At 39.7% G+C, this 23,584-nt stretch overlaps 2 protein-coding genes across 5 annotated transcripts in view; one reads left to right on the top strand and one right to left on the bottom strand.

Moving 5' to 3' along the window:
• Positions 1 to 5,299, bottom strand: part of LOC137307194 (zinc finger CCCH domain-containing protein 10-like) — a 75,780-nt gene extending 70,481 nt beyond the window's left edge. For all 4 annotated transcript variants that reach the window (XR_010959060.1, XR_010959062.1, XR_010959061.1 and 1 more), the window contains exon 1: positions 4,998 to 5,299. The gene's annotated coding sequence lies outside the window, so the exon portion shown is untranslated. The remainder of the gene's footprint in view (positions 1 to 4,997) is intronic.
• LOC137307191 (zinc finger CCCH domain-containing protein 10-like) lies at positions 5,027 to 20,812 on the top strand. Its single transcript, XM_067976561.1, has 3 exons — positions 5,027 to 5,383; positions 6,428 to 6,491; positions 13,923 to 20,812. The coding sequence occupies exon 3, from the start codon at positions 13,971 to 13,973 to the stop codon at positions 15,615 to 15,617; it is 1,647 nt and encodes a 548-aa protein (XP_067832662.1). The 5' UTR covers positions 5,027 to 5,383; positions 6,428 to 6,491; positions 13,923 to 13,970; the 3' UTR covers positions 15,618 to 20,812.
• The last annotated feature ends 2,772 nt before the right edge of the window (positions 20,813 to 23,584 follow it).

Below are 23,584 nucleotides of genomic sequence, written 5' to 3'. Positions count from 1 at the left end.
GAAAGCTTTGTAAATTGAAAATATTTTGAATATATATAAATTATTCCACCACCTCATACAATAAGTGTGGAAAACTGCTATTTTTAAAAAGTTGAAGTACATTTACATGTGAAAAGCTGATTCTGCAGATAAGATACATCAAGTATATTCACTATTAAAATATTTTCAGTTACACTAACTTAAGGTCATAAAAAAAGCAAACAGAATCCCTGGATTTGTATCCAAAGGCACAGAATACAAAAGCAAGGAGATGATGTTTAACTTGTACAAGACCTTAATCAGGCTGCAGTTGGGGTATTGGATGTAGTTTTGGGCGCTCCATTATAGGAAGGATATAGAAGCAATGGAGAAGGTGCAGCGTAAATTCACTAGGACGTTACCAGGGATGAGGTGTTGCAGTTATGAAGAGAGACTTGAGAAGTTAGGGCTTTTTTCACTGGAGCTGAGAAGGTTGAGTGGTGACCTGATAGAGGTCTTCAGGATTATGATAAGGTAAATAGTGATCGATTGTTTCCACTGGTCAGTGAGATGGTAATGAGAGGGCACAAATTTAAGATAATCACAAAAAGAAATAAAAGGGAGGTTTGAAAAATGTCTCATACAGAAGGTGATTAAAATGTGGAATTTTCTGCCACAAACCATTGTTGAAGCTGAAGCCATAAATTTTTTAAAAGTTCTTGAAGAGGAGGAATATTAAATGATATGGGGAGCGAGCAGGAGGGTGGGATTAGACTAGGTGGCTTGTGAAGAAAAACAAACACAGGCTTGGTGTCTCAAATATGTTGTCACATTCTATGATTCTAGAATCATAGAATGATTGCTGTTCATTTCTGATCTGTTCCCACTGCAGCCTGTAAACCAATAATACAATTCACACCAACAGCAGAATAGAGAATTGATCCTCCTTCTTCTGAATGAAGTACAGGGCATACACTCTATTCCTTGTAGCATATCAACTATGATGAAAGTTCAGTAGTGTGGACAAATGTTCTTTGATAATTCTTTTTGGAACTATAAATGTCAAGACTGGTTAATAACATCTCCCAACACCCTCCCCCCCCCCCCCATTATTGGAAGCATCCTTGTAGCAGAAGTAGAGGGTATCAGCTCTCAATAAGATGAACTGCAATCCCCACAAATTTGTAAAAAGCTGTCATTGTAGTTGCACAAAGAGTTTCAACAGCAGCACTTGCTTGACAAGTGGAACCGACTGGATGCTCATGAATACAGCTGCATTAAAGGGAGGGGAGGGGTGAGAACGACAAGTCAAATAGATGTTTGGCGCCTTGAGCTAAATCCAGGGTTAAACAGCAAGCCCTGAGGTTCGTGAAGGCGCAGAAAGCAGCCTTCAAAATAAAGCACACTCATGAGCAAGTGAGATATTAATGCATAAAACCCATAATAACCAGCCTGCATTTTGCACTTTATTTTCCTCTTGCAATAATGGTAAGCCATAACAACTGCTGATACCTTGGGTGACAGATGCTAACAAAACATTAGATCAGTTCAAATTCAGTAATAGATTTACAAGTTTCAACCTTAGTTTTTGAGGGAAATCCTCCACACCTCAAAAATGTATAGTAGGTCAGAGACCATAACCTCCTAATTAAATTTAGGCCAGACGTGCTTTGATAAAAAGGAAAAAATCAGGAGGAACTGCGCCCCACAATACCATACATGATTTTTAAAAGATCATACTATATATCAAGATACCACCCGCTCTAAGCATCACAAGAACAGCAAACCAGCCACACACCCAAAGAAGGTAGGGTAATCAGTTTGCAGCCTCTGCCTAGCTACCCACCTTCCTCATGGCCACCACCAATAAAATATCATAATTCGGAAGTGTGCAACACTACTATGCCAAATAACTATATACCAACAGATTTATTGCATCAACGTATGATCCTAAAATGCTATGTAAACAAATACATAATTGCACCAAGTAAACTGGTGTGAAATTCTAGAAAAACAGGATTACTGGAAAGACTAGGGGTTCCTCCGATACTCAAGGATTTTAATCCACTGAGAAACTGAGCCATACAAATGGACAAAGACTCAGGTTTGGCCCTCGGTCTGTGCTGAGTTAGCTGTTCCCAGCCAGGGCAGCAGCAAGGATGCTACATTTGGCCTCAGTGACCCTGGGAAGGGTTGAAATCAACTGCAGATTGCCATGCAGGATTAGCACACCAATATGTTGGGCCATGGAATGCTAGAATGCAGGCTCGCACCTGCAAACGCTCCAAATGTTAAGTTTCCTGATCTCAGTCACATCATTTAGCAAAAGCCAGGTTCTTCCTCAGAGTGGGAAGCAAGAAAAACATTGGGAAGCAAACCACATGCCTCCTAGCAAACCGTACATCATGGCATTGGCAGAGGCATGGGTGACTATAATACTGCTGTATGCAACTATCTAATTTCAGAAAACATTTGGATTGTGCACTTGTACTGCTGATCTCCACACTTTTCCACTGGGTTCCTAGCAAACATCAAACCACCACTTTAGGGGCAAAGAGCAGAGGACAGTGACGAGTACGGAAACTGCAACTTGCTGGAAGAAATAATTTTTTAAAAAAGTTTTTCACCATCAGCAGCTCAGGAGGAAAATGCTCCCTACTATCAGGCACACAGCCTATAGGCAGTAATGTCCCAGGTTCAATCCCTGGTCTGTACAGAGAGGCTGATACTATAATAGCTATCAGCATCTCCAGAGTGGTGACATTGTGTGGCTGAGTTCCTGTCCCTGATTATTATTCTGTTAACCTGCTGGAAATGTGCATATGTGGACACTAGGTAAGGATAGGATCAGGTAGGCTGCAATACTCCTCATGGTCAAATACCCTACTGGTACTCACTGCTCAGGCTCACACATGAAGAATGTCCACTTGGGTGAAGCACCAGAGGGCTGCCAGCACCTGTGGAACTGTACATCCAGATGAGTCACTGTTTTCAGGAAAAGATTGGCACGAAGGAGGGAAAAAAAGGGGAGTGCTTCAAAAAAACTTGTTACAAATACGCATCATAGTTATGAAATTTTTCAGTTATCAATTAAGGATTCACCTCTTCTTTTCCCATGAGTATCTAATTTGCATAAAAGCTATTCTACTAGAGTGACATGAGTTAGTGCATGTCAAATAGCTTAGCTACATAGAAAATAGGAGCAGGAGTAGGCCATTTGGCCCTTCGAGCCTGCTCCGCCAATCAACATGATCATGGCTGATCCTCTATCTCAGTACCATAGTCCCGCTCTCTCCCCATACCCCTTGATGCCTTTTGTGTCTAGAAATCTATCTATCTCCTTCTTAAATATATTCAGTGACTTGGCCTCCACAGCCTTCTGTGGTAAAGAATTCCCACAGGTTCACCACCCTCTGAGTGAAGAAATTTCTCCTCATCTCAGTCCTAAATGCCCTACCCCGTATCCTGAGACTGTGAACTCTCGTTCTAGACCCCCCCCCCACCCCGTCAGGGGAAACATCCTCCCTGCATCCAGTCTGTCTAGCCCTGATAAAAATAAATTGTAACCTCTTATGCACAAGCACGTATTCAAAGTTGTATAGTAGTGTCTGAGAAACAAATATTTAGGGTCATTTTCATCCCCAGCGCCTTTCTCTCTTTTCCAGACAATAATCCACTAGCAAATTCTAGAAAGCTGATTTGCTTCATTTGACAATGAATCTATCCAGCAAGACCGTGAAGAGGAATTTCCCCAACATGTTTAAGAAAGAGTTATATTTTGAGTACTGTACTCTAATCTAAAATATTTTCATTTGAAAATTACATTACCTGCAAGCATGGGGTCAGCTTTCATATGCTGATGATACTCAGCTTTACCTCTCCAGCATTACCTGTGATTCTTGCTGTGTTATCCAACTGCTTGTCTGATATCAAATCATGAGCCAAAACTTTTTCCAGCTCAACATTGACAAGACCAAAGCCATCCTGTTCAGCTCCCACCCAGAACTCTGCATCCTAGCTTGCATTTCACTATACACAGGCTAAACCTGACAGCACATAACCTCAGCACCCTGTTAAACCCTGAAATGAGTTTCAAACCTCATATTGCATTAATTGCAAAAACCACTTCCATCACTACTTCATCCCCATTGCTGCTGAAACTCCCCTCCATGTCTTTATCACCTCCAAGCTTGACTTCTCCAATGCTACCCTCACTGGCCCCCAGAACTCCACCTACACAAACTCCAACTCCAATTTACTCAAACCTCTGCTGCTAGCATCCTAGCCCATATTAAGTCCCAATCACCTAGGTCTTCACCGACTTCCACTGGCTAGTCACAGCACAGCGATTTCAAAATTCTCATCTACAAATCTCTCCATGGCCTCACCCCCAACCTACTTCTGGAATCTTCTCCAGTCCTAGGTTTCAGTTCACATTTTCTGCTCTTCTGAGCCTGGACTACCTGTGCATCACAGACCCCCTGGCACCACTAATCCCTTCCACCTTGCTACCCCTTTCCCTTCCTTCAAAAGCCTCCTCAAAACCCATCTCTTTAATCACACCTTCAGTTACCTCACTTAACTCTCACTCAGTGTCCAACCCCCTCCCCATGAAGCCCCTTGAGACGTTTTGTTACATTATACAAGTGCAAGCTATTGTACTAAATAAAAATCAAACTTTAAAGCATTTCGCCCAGAAACAAAAGTCTTATCAAGTCATACAACCTATTAATAGCAGATATTAAATCCTTAGTGTTTCAAATGCATGGGTGATCCATGAATTCTCAAAACAATGCTTATAAAGTCTGATTTATAGAGCTGTTTATTGTGAATCACATCTTATACAGTAACAGGCTTGCCGAGGATTCGAAGGCTGTCATGGGATTTCTAGGCCTCAACTTTCTGCTGCATGAAATAACTGCCATACACACGAACACGGAATTAAACCCTCACTTGGAACATTTAAACTGTCGGAGTAATTAACAAAGTGGGTCGGAACGGTTACACAATAGACATAAAACAGGGACATATTTACATACACGGTTCAGCTCCTTTACTCACTCCTCCAACGAGCATCAAACAGGTCCTCCCAGACAAGAGCGACTTAGCACCGAAGAACTGCGACTCGTATGCTTAATTTCTTTCGGTCAGATTAAGAATTTGATCCACTATTTTAAATTAAAACTGTTATTTAAACTGAATTCCCCCAAAGATAAATTTTGAAATTAAATGTCTGAAAATGCTGTAACGCAAAATAATCCCCAACCACACAGACTTTACCAGCTGCTAAACGGGTTGTTGTTCATCGAACGATGGCTGTAGAGACGCTTCGATAGCGTCTTCTGCGGTTGCTCTTGTCTCGGAGGACCTGAGTCGATGTTCGTTGTGTTTGGAGGACTGAGTGAAAAAAAGCTGAACCGTGCGGGTAAATGTGCCCCTATTTCTGTGTTTTATATATTATTTTTATTCCAGTATCGGTCGAGTATAATTATTTGGTTCTGTGGTTAAAATAAAAATGAAGGAGGGTATTTTTTCCTCATTTATGCGCTGGAAGTTATGTCAATTTGTGTAAGTCAATTGAGGCCTAGAAGCGCAATTGAAGCCTCGCAGCAAGTTCGAGAACTTTCCCCCACCAGAGCTGTCAACATCACGATTTCGCGCGAGTTTCCTATGAATGCCGGTTGGCCTAAGAACGCGAATTGTTTGAGGAAAGCAGTCATGTCCAATGTTATGTTGAAGCTTACAACCGTAGTGCTCCCCTGATGTGACCGACTTGAAAGAAAGGGATAGTGGATTCAGTGTGTAAAAAATGTCTAAATTAAAATCTAAATAAGGAGCATTTAAAAAGTACCCAAGCTGATGGTATCGTTTTCAATTACGAGATTCCAATATAATTTTTACATTTTGATTTAACTTTCCTGTTTAAAAATTATTTGAAGCCACTTGGTTACTTTTGCTCCAGAAGCTAGTTTTCTGTTGCTAGCCTGCTGGGGTATAGTACCAAGGTCGCTGCCTACTCTCTGGTGCTTCACCCAAGTGGCTATACACCATTCTTCATTTTTGAGTCCTCATAGTGAATGTCGGCAGGCTGTTGAACTTGGGGAAGGAGAAGATCGTCAAAGCTGAGCCTGATCCAGCAGGCGTCAGTGATAGTGAAGGAGTGAGAACCCTGTCCTTCCCTAACTCACTGACATGAATGATACAAACAGTGTAGTTTGAATGAATGAAATCAGGTAATTCAGCTATGACTGAAGATTGAAGCTGAAACCTTCCTGGTCTATGTAGTGCAGTACCACACCAGCTGATGCATTTACCCACTGAGCTAATGGAGCCCTAAAAGTCTATCTGGTTATGTGATTCAAAAGAAACAAGTTTTAAATGGTTGATTTAAAAAAAATCTTACTTGGCAACTGGATTTAAAAATTTATTTACAAATGTAACTGTTATTATTTTCCTTCTTTCTCTTTAGGTCACTGCATCTTTTGCCATTGGAGAGGTGGAGTAAGCAGCAAGCTTTAGTTGGTCACTTAAAGGTATGAGGGAGGGTAAATTATGTTTTGATTTCTTTTCTCTCTGTCGCTCTGTGAGTAAACACCAGGTTTTCACTTTGTGATTCCTCCTGTTTTGCAGCTAACATTGGGACTTTATAATGTGAAAAGTCTTAGAGATGAACTTAAAATCCTATTCTTCCTCCCGTCCCACCCCGTTTTATCCTCTTGTCCCTCCTAAAGTCAATGACTCGTGCTGATGTATGATTCCACAGGTGGCGACATTCCTTTAGTACTTTGCCCAAGTGGTCATTCTTTATTAACCCGGGTATGAATATTGACAATTACTCAACTATGGAGATCCATAGCCAAGCTTGACACTGTCCATATATGTATTTTTTAATGGCGATCGAGCTAGAACTCTAGCTAATTTTTTTTAACCTTAACAGTCAAGGGATGGCGAAGCCAGTTTTGTTCCTCCACTACTGCCCTGATTGAGATCAACTAGCTCAGTGCAGACTGTGGGATGAACCTGGCGTCATGCTATCCTGTATGGCTCCTCAGTACCACACCATCAGTTTCATTTGCCAACTGAGTTGGGTGAGAGGTGGGAGGAAGAAAGGATTGATTTTATGTGCTTTTTGACTGGACTGGATTGCTACATTGTTTTTTTTAAAAAAAGAATAGTCATGGGAAGTACATTGAGTACAAAGTACTGTCCCATCTATATTTCTTAGGTGAGAAAATGGTTATGGTATCTCCTCCCTGCACTGCATAATAACATTGAAGTGAATTCAGAAATCAAAAATTGGTCTGGAAACTGGTTGGAATTATTTACCAAAATGTTATATTCTGCTGATCAAGAGCTGAACTAAAAGTTCAAAACTCTCAAGGGTACAGCAGAACTTAAAATTGCATGATACCACTTGCCAACATTATTTTGCCAAAAGTATTTAGTGGCGTAAGTAAGCTGCTCCTGGAATCAACAAATTAATTCAGTATTTGGGATTGTAAAAACAAAAGGAAGTTTTGATGAACTGAACTTGAAGCAATTTGTCATATAGTTGTGACAGTCATACATTGAACTTTGAGGAATTAGACCAATGATAATTTACACTTTTTATCAGCTGAATACAGTTTACGTGTTTTAGATTACTGACCGTATCAGACCTGCACTCTGGCAGCAGGAAATAAGATACAGCAGGTGACCTCTTCAGTGACGTGCTGCTATCAGACCCGTACACTTGGATACAAATAAAACTAGTGCAGTTCAAGATGATTTTTTAAAATTGAGAAACTTGGGCACTAAGGCCCTTTCTGCTGGACACCATAAAAATTGAAAAGATGAGGTAAACCAGGATGTAGTAATTGCGCGGAAAAAGGGAGGTAAAGAGTTCGACAAGTTTGAGGCCCTGAGAAAGAATGAGTAGGGAACAGTGCGATGAGTTTTGATTTCATCACAGTGAGGATGTAGGAAGAGTGTATAGGATAGCATATTTGGAGCTTGGGAGGAAGAAGAGCAGAAAGTTCAGAGGAACACTTATCAAAAGGCATTTGATAAAGTACCACATAATAGACTTGTTAGCAAAATTAAAGCCCATGGGATTAAAGGGACAGTGACAGCGTGAATACAAAATTGGCTAGGGGACAGAAAGCAGAGAGTAGTGGTGAACGGTTGTTTTTGAGACTGGAGGGACGTATACAGTGGTGTTCCCCAGGGGTCAGTATTAGGACCCCAGCTCTTTTTGATATATTAATGACCTGGACTTGAGTATAGAGGGTATAATTTCAAAGTTTGCAGATGACATAAAACTCAGAAATGTAGTAAACAATGTGGAGGATAGTAACAAACTTCAGGAGGACATAGACAAACTGTGAAATGGGCAGACACATGGCAGATGAAATTTAATACAGAGAAGTGTGAAGTGATCCATTTTGGTAGGAAGAATGAGGAGAGGCAATATAAACTAAATAGTACCGTTTTAAAGGGGGTGCAGGATCGGAGAGACCTGGGGGTGCACATACACAAATCTTTGAAGGTGGCAGGACAAGTTGAGAAGGCTGATAAAAAGCATATGGGATTCTGGGCTTTATTGATAGGGGCATAGAGTATAAAAGCAAGGAAGTTATGCTAAACCTTTATAAAACATTGGTTAGGTCTCAGCTGGAGTATTGTGTTCACTTCTGGGCACCACACTTTAGGAAGGATGTCAAAGCCTTAGAGAGGATGCAGAAGAGATTTACTAGAATGATGCCAGGGATGAGGGACTTCAGTTAGGTGGAGAGATGGGAGAAGATGGGGTTGTTCTCAGAATAGAGAAGGTTAAGGGGAGATTTGATAGAAGTGTTCAAATCATGAACGGTTTTGACAGAGCAAATAAGGAAAAACTGTTTCCAGTGGCAGAAGGATCAGTAACCAGAGGACACAGATTTAAGGTGATAGGCAAAAGAGCCAGAGGCGACATGAGGAAACATTTTTTTACGCAGCGAGTTGTAATGATCTGGAATGCACTGCCTGAAAGGGTGGTGGAAGCAGATTCATTTAGTAACTTTCTAAAGGGTAAATACTTGAAGGGAAAAAATTGAACTTGCAGAGTGGGTGTGTAATTGGCAAAGGAATTTCAATATAGACAAGTGTGAGGTGGTGCATTTTGGAAGGAACAATAAAGAGGCCGCATACGGCTTGGATAATAGTCTAAATGGGGTAGAGGAGCAAAGGGATCTCTGGGTACAGATAAATAAATCACTAAAAGTAGCAATGCAGTTAAGGCCATTTTTTTAAAACAGCAAACCAAGAACTAGGGTTCATTTCTAAAGGGATAGAATTGAAAAACAGAGAAGTTATGCTAAACTTGTATAGAACCTTGGTTAGACCACACTTGGCGTGCTGTGCACAGTTCTGGTCTCATAAGAACATAAGAAATAGGAGCAGGAGTAGGCCATCCGGCCCCTCGAGCCTGCTCTGCCATTCAACAAGATCAAGGCTGATCTTCTGCCTCAATGCCATTTTCCTGCACCATTCCCATATCCCTTGGTGCCTTTAATATCTAGAAATCTATTGATCTCTGTTTTGAATGTACTCAATGACTGAGCCTCCACAGCCCTCTGGGGTAGAGAATTCTAAAGATTCACCACCTTCTGAGTGAAGAAATTTCCCCTCATCTCAGTCCTAAATGGCCTACCCTTTATTCTGAGACTGTGACCCCTGGTTCTAGATTCCCCATCCCCCTTGCATCTACCCTGTATGTTTCAATGAGATCACCTCTCATTCTTCTAAACTCTATAAGAGTATACAGGCGTAGTCTACTCAATCTCTCCTCATACGACAATCCCATCGTCCCAGGAATCAGTCTGGTAAACATTTGTTGCACTCCCTCTATGGCAAGTATATCCTATCTTAGCAGGAAACCAAAATTGTACACAATACTCCAGGTGCAGTCTCACCAAGGCCCTAAATAATTGCAGTAAGACATATTTACTCCTGTACTTAAATCCTCTTGTAATAAAGGCCAACATAAAAGATAGAGGCATTGGAGAAGTTGCAAAAAAGATTCACGGATGATACCAGAACTGAGAGGATATAGTTATCAGGAAAGGCTGAACAGCAAGGGCTCTTTTCTCTAGAAAAGAGAATGCTAAGGGTTGACGTGATAGAGATCTTTTAAGATAAAGAAAGAGTTCAATAGGGTAGACATGGAGAAAATGTTTCCACTTGTGGGGGACTCCAAAACTAGAGGTCATAAATATAAGGTAGTCACTGATAGAGCCAATAGGGAATTCAGGAGAAACTTCTTTTCCCAATGAGTGGTAAGAATGTGGAACGTACTACCACAAAGGAGTATTTGAGGCAAATAGCATAGATGCATTTAAGGGGAAGCTAGATAAGCACATGAGGGAGAAAGGAATAGAAGGATATGCTGATAGGGTTAGATGAAGTAGGATGGGAGGAGGCTCATATGGAGCATAAATGTCAGCATAAACCAGTTGAGCTGAATGGCCTGTTTTTGTGCTGTAAACTCTATGTAACACTATGTAAAAAGAAAGAGGGGTTACGAGAATTGGCTAACAGACAGCAAGCGTTTCTTGCATCGTGTCCAGGAATATGAAAGGTGCCAGAAGGGCCGACCTCCTCTTCCCCCTCGAAATATGGGAGCAGTACTCAAGTTTTTGATCGACATGAGCTTCATAAAGAGTTAAGAGCTGTTAAGGGAGGTGGGGGGGAAGGTTTTTGGCTTGAAGGAAGGAGTGTAACTTCTTGGTAGCAATAGGGGAGATGTGGAAGTTTTGTTTTGAGATCAGAGGAGATGATGTAAAAGGACAAAGAAAAACTAAGGATATGCCTTCAAAAGACAAAAAAATGGTAGCTGCTAGTCAGATTTGAGAGAGAGAGGAAGTAGTTATCTTTGAAAAATTTGAAGAAACAAGAGTTTACTGCCCAATTAAAGGGCATGAAGGAGATCGAGATGTGAGTCAAACGTTGCACTGCAAGAAGAATGTGGATTATAGCATTAGAACCCACAGCCTTTAGTCCTAAGAATAACAGAGCAGACAATATTATGTTCAAGATGTAGAAAATTGGGTTACTTGTATTGTTTGGCTTTGTTTTTTAAATCACCGTTGAAAATTGCAACTTTAAAATTACCTTAACTTGACGTTGCTCGTAATAATTACAAAGAATGTACAGCACAGAAACAGGCCATTCGGCCCAACAGGTCCATGCCGGTGTTTATGCTCCACATGAGCTGCTTCCCACCCTTCTTCATCTAACCCTATCAACATATCCTTCTATTCTTCTCCCTCATGTGTTTATCTAGCTTCCCCTTAAATGCATCCACGCTAGTCGCCTCAACTACTCTCTGTGGTAGTGAGTTCCACATCCTAACTACTCTCTGGGTTAAGAAGTTTCTCCTGAATTCCCTGTTGGATTTATTAGTGACTATCTTATATTTATGGCCCCTAGTTCTGGCCTTCCCCTCGCAAGTGGAAACATCTCTCCGTCTACTCTATTAAACCATTTCATAATCTTAAAGACCTCTTTCAGGTCATCCCTCAGTCTTTTTTCTAGCGAAAAGAGCCCCAGCCTAGTCAGGTATAAACTAGATAGGTATAAACTTTTCAATTCTGGTATCATCCTAGTAAATCTTTTTTGCGCCTTGTCCAATGCCTCTGTATCCTTTTTATGGTGTGGAGACCCGAATTGTTCGCAGTACTCCAAGTGTGGTCTAACCACGGTTCTGTACAAGTTTAGCATAACTTCTCTACTTTTCAATTCTATCCCTCTAGAAATGAACCCCAGTGTTTGGTTTGCTTTTTTTATGGTCTTATTAACCTGTGTCGCTACTTTTAGTGATTTGTGTATCTGTACCCCTAAATCCCTCTGCTCCTCTACCCCGTTTAGACTCTTATTTTCCAAGGAGTATGTGGCCTCCTTATTATTCCTACCAAAATACACCACTTCACACTTTGAAATTCCTTTGCCAATTACACAGCCACTCTGCAAATTTATTAATGTCGTCTTGTATTTTGTCGCATTCTTCCTTTGTATTAACTACACCCCCCAATTTGGTGCTGTCTGCAAATTTTGAAATTGTACTTCCGATTCCTGAGTCCAAATCGTTTATGTAAATTGTGAACAACAGTGGTCCCAGCACCGATCCCTGTGGAACACCACTTGCCATTTGCCAGTCTGAGTAGCTACCCTTAACCCCTACTTGCTCTTTTCTGTTTTGCAGCCAGCTTGCCATCCATTCTGCTACCTGTTCCCTGACTCCACATGCTCTGGCCTTAGTCATGAGTCTACTATGCGGTACTTTATCAAAGGCCTTTTGAAAATTCAAATATACTACATCTATTGCATTGCCCTTGTCTAGACTTTCTGTTACTTCAAAGAATTCAATAAGGTTGGTCAAGCATGACCTTCCCTTTTGAAATCTGTGCTGATTATTCTTTATTATATTTTCGGTTTCTTGATGTTTCTCTGTTACATCTTTGAGATATGGATTCCATTATCTTTCTTACTGCCGACGTTAAGCTAATTGGTCTATAGTTTCCTGGACTTGTTCTATCTCCCTTTTTAAATATAGGAATCACATTAGCTGTCCGCCAGTCCTCTTGCACTATTCCCTTTTATAGTGAATTTTTATATATATGTAATAGTGCCTCTGCTATCTCTTCCCTACCTTCTTTTAGTATGCGCGGATGCAATCCATCTGGACCTGGGGTTGTATCCTCTCTAAGTTTGATTAGTTTATCAATTGTCTCCCCCCTTTCTATCTTAAATGTCTTTACATCTTTTTTGATCTCTTCCTTTAACATCATGCCCACCATATTAGTCTTCCTGGTAAATTCTGAACAACAACTTGCATTTATATAGCGCATTCAACATAGTAAAACGCCCCAAGGCGCTTCACAGGAGCGTTATCAAACAAAATTTGACTCCGAACCACATGAGATATTAGGACAGATGACCAAAAGTTTGGCCAAAGAGTTAGGTTTTAAGGAATAATAATACGAATAATATGAATAAAAGTTTTAACGTGGTATATTCATGGACGTAATTCCATCAATAATACTCTTTTTTTTTACTGCTAACTCCTTTTATGAATATATATTTCAACATCATGCCATGATTGTGTGTATGTATAATATGCTAATTTGCACATTTAGGAATGTTATTTAGCAGTCTAAATTATACCTATTCTTAAATTGATAAAGTAGCTATCAAATATTTGTCTTGACATCCCTGGCATTAATAGTATTTAAATACGGACACCAAAAGTGTTGTGTTTTAGGTTTTTTAAAAAAAATAGAATTTAAGGCACCAATTCCGAAATGATTAGCTGTAAGAATTTTCTGCAGTATAGTAGAAAAATTCCAAAGTAGTTAGCTACTTCTGCTGTGGGATTCCATATGAAAAGTCAAAAGTTGGGTTTTCAGTATTCATTTACAGAATACCTATGTATTTGTTACAATACCTTTAATTGTGGGCAGACTTGTGAGCTAAATGAGCACCACAAAACAGCTTTTTCGGGCCGTGGCATCCATTTCCTTATCGTCTTTGTTCTTCAGCTGTTTCTTCAGTAGTTTGTTTCTACTGTTGATTGTAAGTCCCTGCATTTATAAATTCCTATAAAAATCAATTGCAATAGGAATTCCTTTTTCTCAAATATTTACTATCTGGATGGCAATAATGATCAAGAAGGCATATATTATTTATTTTGTGCCAGTGTCCTTTTCAAAATGCTCCTATAAAGCATCAATGTCTTTTTACTTTTAAAATCATGGATAAAGTAATGCTTCTTCTCACTTGTTTTTATAAAACTTGATTTTTCACTACCACCGCCTAATAAGTATTTTCTATTTAATCATTGATGTAGGTGCATCTACAATGTTTTGTGAGAAAGGGATTAACCACAGTTACTTTGTAGATTAATCTCTTGTTCATTGTAAAAGACCTGGCTTCTTTTTCTTTTGCAGTTGTTTATTGAGAGCCTTGGCTGAGTAGCGCAGAAATAATCTGGAAACATGTCCGAGAACGACACTGATAATTTAGTCAACAGCGGCAAATATGAGGTTGGCAAGAGCAAACGGAATGTCTGCCGAGACTTTCTGCGCAATGTCTGCACCCGTGGTAAGAATTGCAGGTACTTCCACCTGGACAATATTGAGGCCTCCGACCTCGCCGACTTAAGGAACGACACTGATAATTTAGTCAACATTGGCAATGATGAGGCTGGTAAAAGCAAACAGAACATTTGCCGAGACTTTCTGCGCAATGTCTGCAACCGTGGTAAGAATTGCAGGTATTTCCACCCAGATGATATTGAGGCTTCTGACCTCACTGACATAAGGAATGACACTGATAATTTAGTCAACATTGGTAATGATGAGGCTGGCAAAAGCAAACAGAACATTTGCCGAGACTTTCTGCGCAATCTCTGCAATCGTGGTAAGAATTGCAGGTATTTTCACCCAGATGATATTGAGGTCTCCAACCATGCTGACTTAAGTGATGTCGCTGATAATTTAGTCAATAATAGCAAATATGAGGCTAGCAAGAGCAAACGGAATGTCTGCCGAGACTTTCTGCGCAATGTCTGCAACCGTGGTAAGAATTGCAGGTACTTTCACCCAGACAATGTTGAGGCCTACGACCTAGGTGACATACGGCATGAGTCAATCTTTTGTCAGTACTTTCAGAATAGCAAATGCACCCGTGAGAACTGCACATTCATTCACGGGACAAAGGGGGAAGAGAATTATTACAATAAAACAGGAAAGCTTCCCCCCCACTTGCAACAGACGGTGGCTGTGACCTTTGGGCTTTCACCCTCTAATCTGCCTCTTATTACAAAGGAGATCCCATTCTGCCGTGACTTTCTAAAGGGCAAGTGTCGAAGAGGATCCAAATGTAAATTCCAGCACTTGAAACGTGATGACAATGATAAAAAAGGTGTAGAAAGAGTATCACAAGATAGAGAACTTTCTCCTGAGATTTGTAGATATGACCGTTTGGATGACCTATATGAGACTGAGAGATGTGATTATGACCAACATCCGAAAAGGAGAAGGGTGGAGGGCCTGCGGTTTGAAGTATTTGATTACAGCACTCCTAATCTGCGTCCAGTTGAATTGAGTTTTTTGGAGGAGGAAAACCATATGCTCAGAAAGTGCAACGAAGAACTCAAAAAGCAGGTGTCAAGCCTAATGGTGACCAACGAGGTCCTTCTGGAACAGAATGCAGATCTGCGCAAGCAGGTGAAGTTAGGGATCCTGACCACCGGGGCTGACCCAACACAACAGCCAACCATGCACACTGTTACCAACTATAACCATAGCATAGTGGAGACTCACACCACCCTGAGCAACCAGACACTGAGATCACAGCCCATTTCTCATCAAGAGCTGATAGCGCGAGCTAGAGCTCATAACGCTTTGTGTTCTGAAGCTACATCCCAAAGTCCACCCCATCTTAATGCTTCTATCTCTGCACCCTATGCTCAGGGGATGGCATCGCCAGTTTCGATGGCACCGCTTGCCATCTCCGTTGCACCAGTGGCAGTTACACAATCACTGCCAGGAATTGCCATGAGTTATACCACCACTCAAATGGTCAGTTATCCAAATGCATCGCAGAGTATGAGGTTCCTCTGTCGTGCAGAGGAGAGTTGAGATTAGACGTTTCATTTGAAGCTTTACAAAAGATTTCTATTTTCCTGTTGTTGCTTCCCAGTTGCAAAAACCGAGTCAAATATGATTCTGAAAGAGGGAGTCTCACCATCAGCAACCCTTTTGCATAAACAAAAAAAACTATGAAATAATGAGGATGCTTCTTTTTCTGTCTCAAATGGTGAGTGCTGATGAACTCACCAGGGGAACAGCCTGCGCAGAATTGTACCTCATCAATAGTAGCAAACTGAAGTTGAATCATGCTTCAGTTTACCACTATATACGTCGCAAATGTTTTGGGAAAAACAAGCTGAAACAGAACCCGTGTTTTTGAATGCTTTGAAAACTTGGGTGTCAGCAGAAATCTTGATTTTATTTTGCTCAGACTGTAAACTCTGGTTCTAGTGAAAGCAAAGTATTTGACAGCGCATTGCGATGCCCAGACCAATTTAAGCCCTCCCACTGCTGCTGCAGTTGGAATAAGTTTTACCTGCACTATGGCTGCTCTGCCTGCTCATATAAAATTGGATTCATTCAAAAAAAATAGCTTTTTTTATTAAAACAAAAACCTGTGCATGCGCTAAAAAGCATTGTGCGTGTTCAGCAGTTGACGTATGTGTTTTTTTTTAAATCGCTTTTTAAACAAGGACATTTTTACAGAAATACAAGTAAATCGCCCTCGCCCAAAAATTACACTACTGCTTTGATAGTGGTCAAAGCAGAAATTGGAAGCTATGCGGAAGGCGGCACCACAGACATCTTTTCCTCCCTCCTGTTGGTGAAATTGTCCTGTAGCATAAATGAGATAAATGGAACAGTTTCATCCACAGATTGGGAGGGGGGGGGGGGGCTACAAATCTACAAAAATGGCTCTCTTATAAATGCAGCACCAATGAACCTGACAGCAAAAGGGAGCTAATTTAACATGCGCACATTTGAAATGAGATCACTGAAGTAAGTTAATGACCCCAACTACTGATGATCATTAGGTTCTCTTAAGTTGTCTCATTCAGCAATTCCTCAGGTTTGAGCACTCAAAGTTCAAATTGTGTTAATGAGCTATATGTTAAGATACAGAATTGTTATTTTCTTTTAAAAAGGGGTACTGATGGCAAGACTTCCTCTATGTAAAGTGATCTTTGAAACATAAAAATCTGCTACAAGATCAATAATGGGTTGATAGTCTGTGTCAAAACAAATGATTCAATGGGATACTGTAGAAACTGCAGACTACTTGTTCTTCCCTTCCCCTCACAACTTATGAAATTATCACTTTTTAGTTGATTACACATGTACTTTTAGCAGTATTTTTAATTTTTTTTACCAGTAACCCTATGCCACAAATTCCTGTTTTTTTTTCCTTTGTTTATTTAGAGACTACAGTTGGGCTTGTTATCAGAAACTAAGTAGTAATATATTCCTCAATTTGTTAGGTTTAAACTCCTTGATCTTTGCATATAGACATTCTGTACCCATCCCATTTCAAAGCAAATATGCATATGGAAAGTTAATTTCAGTGATTCATGTGAATTTAGTTGAAAGTATTTTAATAATTAAACATATACTGTGCCTCTTCTGTGTTTTTCTCAAGTCATCAATTTACATGTTTTCTTTTACATTTTTGTACAAATAGATTTCCTGACCAAAGCATTTGTTGCTCTTGTATTTACTATCCTTTCCTTTCAAACCTGTACAAGTCCTCTGAAGATTGGACTACAAAAAGTGTTTTTAGAAATAAAATGAGTACACACTCTCCACAAACATAGCCACTGTAACCCCCAAGGATATCAAAATGAAGGTAGAATGCTAAGATACTGCACTGCAAGCTTGTGAATCAGACTAAAATGTGTATGTAATAAATATATATTTGATTTAGTGCCTGGAGCATGGAGGCTGGGTGTTGGTCCGTAACTGATGGACAAGAGCAGCAGTGCAGCAGAAGATGTGGAGAAAGAATTGCTGGTTTCTCATGTTTGTCATGGCATTGTTGGAAGGTCGAGGCTCGACACTCGTATATTGCCATGTCATTTCCACGTCAGATCAGGATACTCATGCGGTGCCATTGTCAGTCAGAGGGGCCTCATCAGTGTGCATGGCATAAATATGGCTGCTTTCTGTTTTTTTGATTCAGCGGCAACCAAATCGCAAAACCATTCAGAGAGCACATAGGAAACGTGTTAATACAGACACAAAAACGTCCTATATAGAAGATATGTATATATGTATGTATATGATTTGACTAAAATATATATTTTAGTCATGGACAGTATAATGTGAATATTATTAAAGGGTAATATCCAACTACCCCTGCTGAAAATGCTTGTGTGATGTTGAGCAAGGACAGAATCTGGCTGTAATATCTTTCCTTCCCCCCCCTCAGTTGAATATCCTCCTGACGCTCACTGTCTAGGCTCACAAATGAAGGATGACCACTTGGGTGAGGTACCAGTGGACACCCTGTTGAGCCATACCCCAGCATGGTGTCAGTACCTTTGGGTGAGGAGGATGAGAGTGGAAAATTAGGAGAGGAAAAAAATGGGAGGGAAAGGCTTGCAATTATACATAGGATTTAAAAAAGTGAAATGCAGTAAATAACATAGAATACGTGTACACCATGTAGTTGGTTGGCAGTTCAGTTACTAATTTTGTGCTTCTACTGTAATTTGTATGAGCGGTACCTAATTGTGCCCATTCAATTGGCCCTCAAACAAATGACACCATTAGGTACATCAATGATCTGCCCTACTGCCTGATCGGGTGGGGCATCTGAGGGAGGTGCAAAGAGGAGGCAAGGTACTTCCAAACAGAGAGAGGTAAATTCTGAAGATGAACCTGTGCCTGCATCCAATTCTTTTAAGGGGGAATAAAATAACTATACAGCTTCCCAAATTTTCTGTACAGAAAATTAGCTTCAAGATGGTTTTAAATTTTGCAACTTTTTATTTTCCAATTCTTCGAATCCATACTTTGACTTGAAAATCACAGATTTCTAATTTGTTATTAAAATTGGACATGGGAGTTTCTATTGATGTGATGGTGGCATTACTGTCAATCAGGGAAACGTGTAGAAAATGCACTGTGGGGCGGATTAAAGGGCCACCCCAACAGTGTGAAATTTGGTTCTGCAACATGGGAAATATGAACCTTTTGTACATCTTAGTCTCAAAATATAACAAACACTTTATTGTTTTGAGAGTCCCTGGGATTTTGCAACAAGTGGAATGCCAAAATTGTCTAACTGCAGCCAGAAAATCCAAAATCCATAGCAGTTCAAAATAGATTTTTCTGGGTGCAGCTTTTAAAAAAGGCCCATTAAGCACATTTTATCTAATTTTATGCTGATAAATTGTGTGAGTGAACAATGTTCACAAAGTCCTGGATATCTGGTGATATTCATGAGAGAGTTATGATTTTTTGAAAATCTGCAGATGTTTACTGGTACAATTGCTACCCAGTATATATAAATATTACAAACTATATATCACAATGAATGTATGGCAGTGTCGTCACTCTTAAATTGTTTGGATTAAAACTGATTCAGGACCAGAATGGATGAATTCACACTTTTTGAATAGAGCCAACTGGACTAGGAAGATTAGCACTTGTGTCTTTAGGCATGTTTCTCCTTTGGATTACATGCAATATTTTCCAAAGTTAAACCTTTCCACTGATGAGAACCTCCAGTATAATATAATGTTTAATTGATATATTGTGTAAGTTGTAGTATTTTTAAATCACCTATTTGTGAGAAAATTAAACACAGAAGTTTTCTCCACTCATTGTATAGTTACATCTGTTATCAGTTCATTTTTTAATGCTGAAATCTGTAATCATTTTAGAGTGTGGAGTATGAACTATTAATTTTAAAATGGTTAGTATTTAGGAAGGAGATTCTAGTAGCTCTAGTGATTGAGCATTTAGAATAACTCTTCTGAGCAATTTGCCAAGTACCTGTTGCTTTTGGGAAGGTACCTGACTTGAGCAAACCCCATCCTTAGCTGCCACTCAGACATAGTGGATGATTCTTACTTCACCATTACTAAGCTGTACCATTAGATTTGGGGGGAGAGTGGAGTGAAATAGGGAGACTGGGAGGCAGAGTGCCTTCCTACAGACATGGGTACCATCTCCTGGCGGATTAAAGCAGTGTTGAGTGTCCTGCCCTACTGGCTAAAGATGGACACAGCAGTGGAAATTGAAAAAAATAACTAAATGTTTCATAGAGAGAGAGAGGACATGAGTTTGTACCTGCAATCCCCTGTTCAACCATGTCACTGAGGGAAGGTGCTGAACAGAGACAAACTATTTCCCCATATTGAAAGTATGGGGAAATAGCAGAAGGGTTTGTTCCTGAGCTGCTCTTGTGTGCCTTAGAGCAACCAGTTTCAGAGCAGTATAAGCAAAGGCTGGGTGAAGGACACCCACTTTCTTGTCTGCGGGCGGTGTATGACACAAGGAAACCGTTTGTTGTAGAAAGATACGAGTCTCTTCCTGAACAAAGGAAAATAATTGTACTTCTGTTGGATGCTAATGTGTGTGGTGCAATGAAATTAAAGTTTCTCAAAGTCTTGCTTTTTGTTACTTTTTTTCATAAATGAATCCAATTCAATGGACTTAAAATGTATCATTCTTAATTCAATGAACTAAATTTTGCAGTAAAGTTACTAGGTACTTTTTTGGGTTTCCATTTCTGTGTGTGAAATCCATTGGTTTCTAATAACTTGCTTATACTGGGTCTTCTGGATCTAACTTGAATTGTTGCTTGAGCCTGTGTTCAGAGGATTGGCTCCATTTACAGTGTGGACTCAATATGATAGTTCTATCCCCTCTTGTTTGCTGGCTCCTCCTAACCGTGCTTGAATTCATCTTCTGCCTTATTTATGCTCTGATCTGCATTCAAATGTACTCCACAAGATTGTTCCATCTAGAGGAGAATGGCAAAATGTGGCTGTGGCAGTGAAGAAAATATAGCAGCCATAGTTAAGAGGTTTTAACTGATCCTGCTCTTAGTCAGATTCCTCTTTGCATTGTTCTTAAATGGAACTGAAAATAATGGCTAAAAAAATCCTTTGCAAATGGCCAGGTCAGAAGTTGGAAGCTAACATCAGTCATGTTAATTTACTACAAATTCAAATGTCTGTGTCAGCATCTGTTCAGTTAAGATCTTCACAGTTTGGAATAAACTAAATACACCACAATGAAGGTGATTTTTTTCCCTGAATGCTCTAAATATACAATGTTTATACTGTGGTTGTTTTTTGTATATTGCTGCATTACCTGTGTAACATCACTATTAATAGGAATGCTGTAGAGGGTTGCCGTCTATGAGTTTCAGCTTTTCTTATTTTTTAAGCAGGCTGTTCATTAGATAGTTCCTTCTGATACTGCTGAGTTTATAGATAAAATATCAAAATAAGACTGATTTGAACTTCCTGCAGCTGCAAAACTATCGGGGTCTCTGAATGTTCAATAACTCCAGCAAGGAGCAAAGCAGCCAGGCATGGAAGTCAATGGCAAAATTTTGGGAGCTGCAGCGCAAACTACTTTTGATGAAGTATGACAGTAGGCACCTGGAGCAGAACTCATAGGAGTTATTCGAGCAGATGTGGTTCCACTTTAGTGAAAAATGTGATAAATTTGTGAAACTAAACTCTGCCACTACTGGAGCGTGTTCCCTGACGTAAGATCCAGACTATGTGGCCTGGCTCCCAAGCTAGTGCTAGAGACCAAGGGAATTCATCCTAACTTCAGATGTTAGCATCAGAACTGGGACGGTGCATGCTGGAGGGACAGCATCAAAATAAATATAATTGCCTCCAAATAAGAAAGACTTACATTTATATAACTCCTTTCATGGCTTCAGGACATCCCAAAGCGCTTTACAGCCAATGAAGTACTTTTTTTTAAAGATGTAGTCACTGTTGTAGGAAAATCAGCAGCCAATTTTGCGCATTGTGATAATGACTACATAATCTGTTTTTATGATGTTGGTTGAGTGATAAATATTGGCCAGGACACTGGGGAGAACTCCCCTGCTCTTCTTTGAAATAGTGCCACTGGATCTTTTATGTCTATCTGAGAGGGCAGATGGGACCTCAGTTTAACGTCTCACCTGAAAGGTAGCACTGTCTTAGTACAGCCTAGATTTTGTGCTTGAATCTCTGGATTGGGACTCACAACCTTCTGACTCAGGCGAGAGTGCTTCCAACTGAGCCCCACGGCTGACACTTTGTACAAAATAAGTACAAAAACTAGAGTGAAAACTAATAAATAGAAAATTTGGTACAATACAAAGATAGAACAATGGACACCAATAATATAAACAAAAATAAATATATTAAAAATCCTATGTCTGCATGCAATTCCTGTTCTTATAGCCACATTTATCATGGAAATGCCTATGTAAACTTGCCATATTGTAATTACATCTTCCGGCCTGTGGTGATGCTGTAGTGCCTCGGTTCCCAAAGCCGAGGCACTGGACTGCAGAGAAACTTGTGTTCCAACCAACTCTATTTCTCTGCTTCCCAAATTCCTATGTTTTACTATTTGACTATAAATATTATAAAATTTTTGACTATTTGACTAAAATATTTGACTATAAGTATTATATAAAAATAAGTACAGAATATATGACCTAAAAGATGGGACTGAATTATGTCTCTGTATGTTGGTCCAATTATCCCCGGCTTCAAATCCTGCTTCACTTGAAGACTGCACTTGGTCTTGACTCCCCATGTATAACGCCACAGAGGATTAACTAGAATATACAATTCAAAGTCCAAATGCATATCCTGCACTATAATTGGTATCCAGGGAAAGCCTCCATATATGTATTTATTGATATATTAAAAACTTACACTTGTGCACACTTCCTGCTGCAAAATCTTACTTCTTGTCACATACTTTTGTGTCAACATTTTCCCAATTATAAATTCCTATGTAAATTTATTACATTGCATCTGCACCCTCCTACCAGTTGTGGTACTGTAACGCCTCAATTTTGCCTCTCAGCTCCTCGGAGTGTACTGCAGAGAAACACCTATGGTCCAACTATGTTTACTTCTGTGCTTCCCAAATTGCTGTTAGTTTTGCTATTTAACTATAAATAATATAAAATCCAAGTATTACGTCAAAATAAGGACATTAAAGCTTGCTCCTCTAGCATTCCCAAATCACCCAGCCTACCATCCAATTGCATTTTGAATGGCCCTAATGGCACCACTATCTTAACAACAGTGATTGCACTTTAAAAGCAATTTGTGTGAAGTGCTTTGCGACATTTCTCAGAGGTATGAACAGGTACTATTCAAATGTAGGCCTTTTATCTTGCTTATTCAATTATTTTTTTTTATATTATATTTATATATATATAATATAAAAATTCTTGCATATGGTGTGGACTTTATGTCCACAAATCAGAAGATCATGGGTTAAAGCCCCACTTTTGAGACTTGAGCAAAGAATCTAGGCTGACTCTTCAGTGCAGTATTGAGGGAGTGCTGCACTGTCGGAGGTGCCGTCTTTCAAATGAGATGTTAAACTGAGGCCCTGTCTGCACTCAGGTGGACAAAAAAGATCTTATGGTACTATTTCGAAGAAGAAGTTCTGGTGTCCTGGCCAATATTTATCCCTCAACCAACATTACTAAAACAGATTATCTAATCATTATCTCATTGCTATTTATGGGAGCTTGCTGTGCGCAAATTGGCTGCTCCATTTCCTACGTTACAATGGTCACTACATTTTAAAAAGTACTTAATTGGCTGTAAAACACTTCGGGACATCCTGAGGTTCTGAAAAGTGCTATATAAATGCAAGTTCTTTCTCTTACTTCCTGTATCATGATTTTTTAATAACACTTTTATGTCAACATTTACTAAGTAAATATATGGGAACTCTAACGTAAAAACTGTCAACATTTACCTATGTTCCCAGCTCTGATTGGACTCTTTTCAAAATCTTAGCTC

This window comes from Heptranchias perlo, chromosome X (assembly GCF_035084215.1).
Source record: "Heptranchias perlo isolate sHepPer1 chromosome X, sHepPer1.hap1, whole genome shotgun sequence".
NCBI lineage: Eukaryota > Metazoa > Chordata > Chondrichthyes > Hexanchiformes > Hexanchidae > Heptranchias > Heptranchias perlo.
The sequence above is the reverse complement of the archived record's forward strand: the minus strand, read 5'-3'. Positions and strand labels throughout refer to the sequence as shown.

Excerpts from the sequence above, each read along its gene's own strand:
- LOC137307191 (XM_067976561.1), top strand. The coding sequence starts at position 13,971 with ATGTCCGAGAACGACACTGATAATTTAGTCAACAGCGGCAAATATGAG.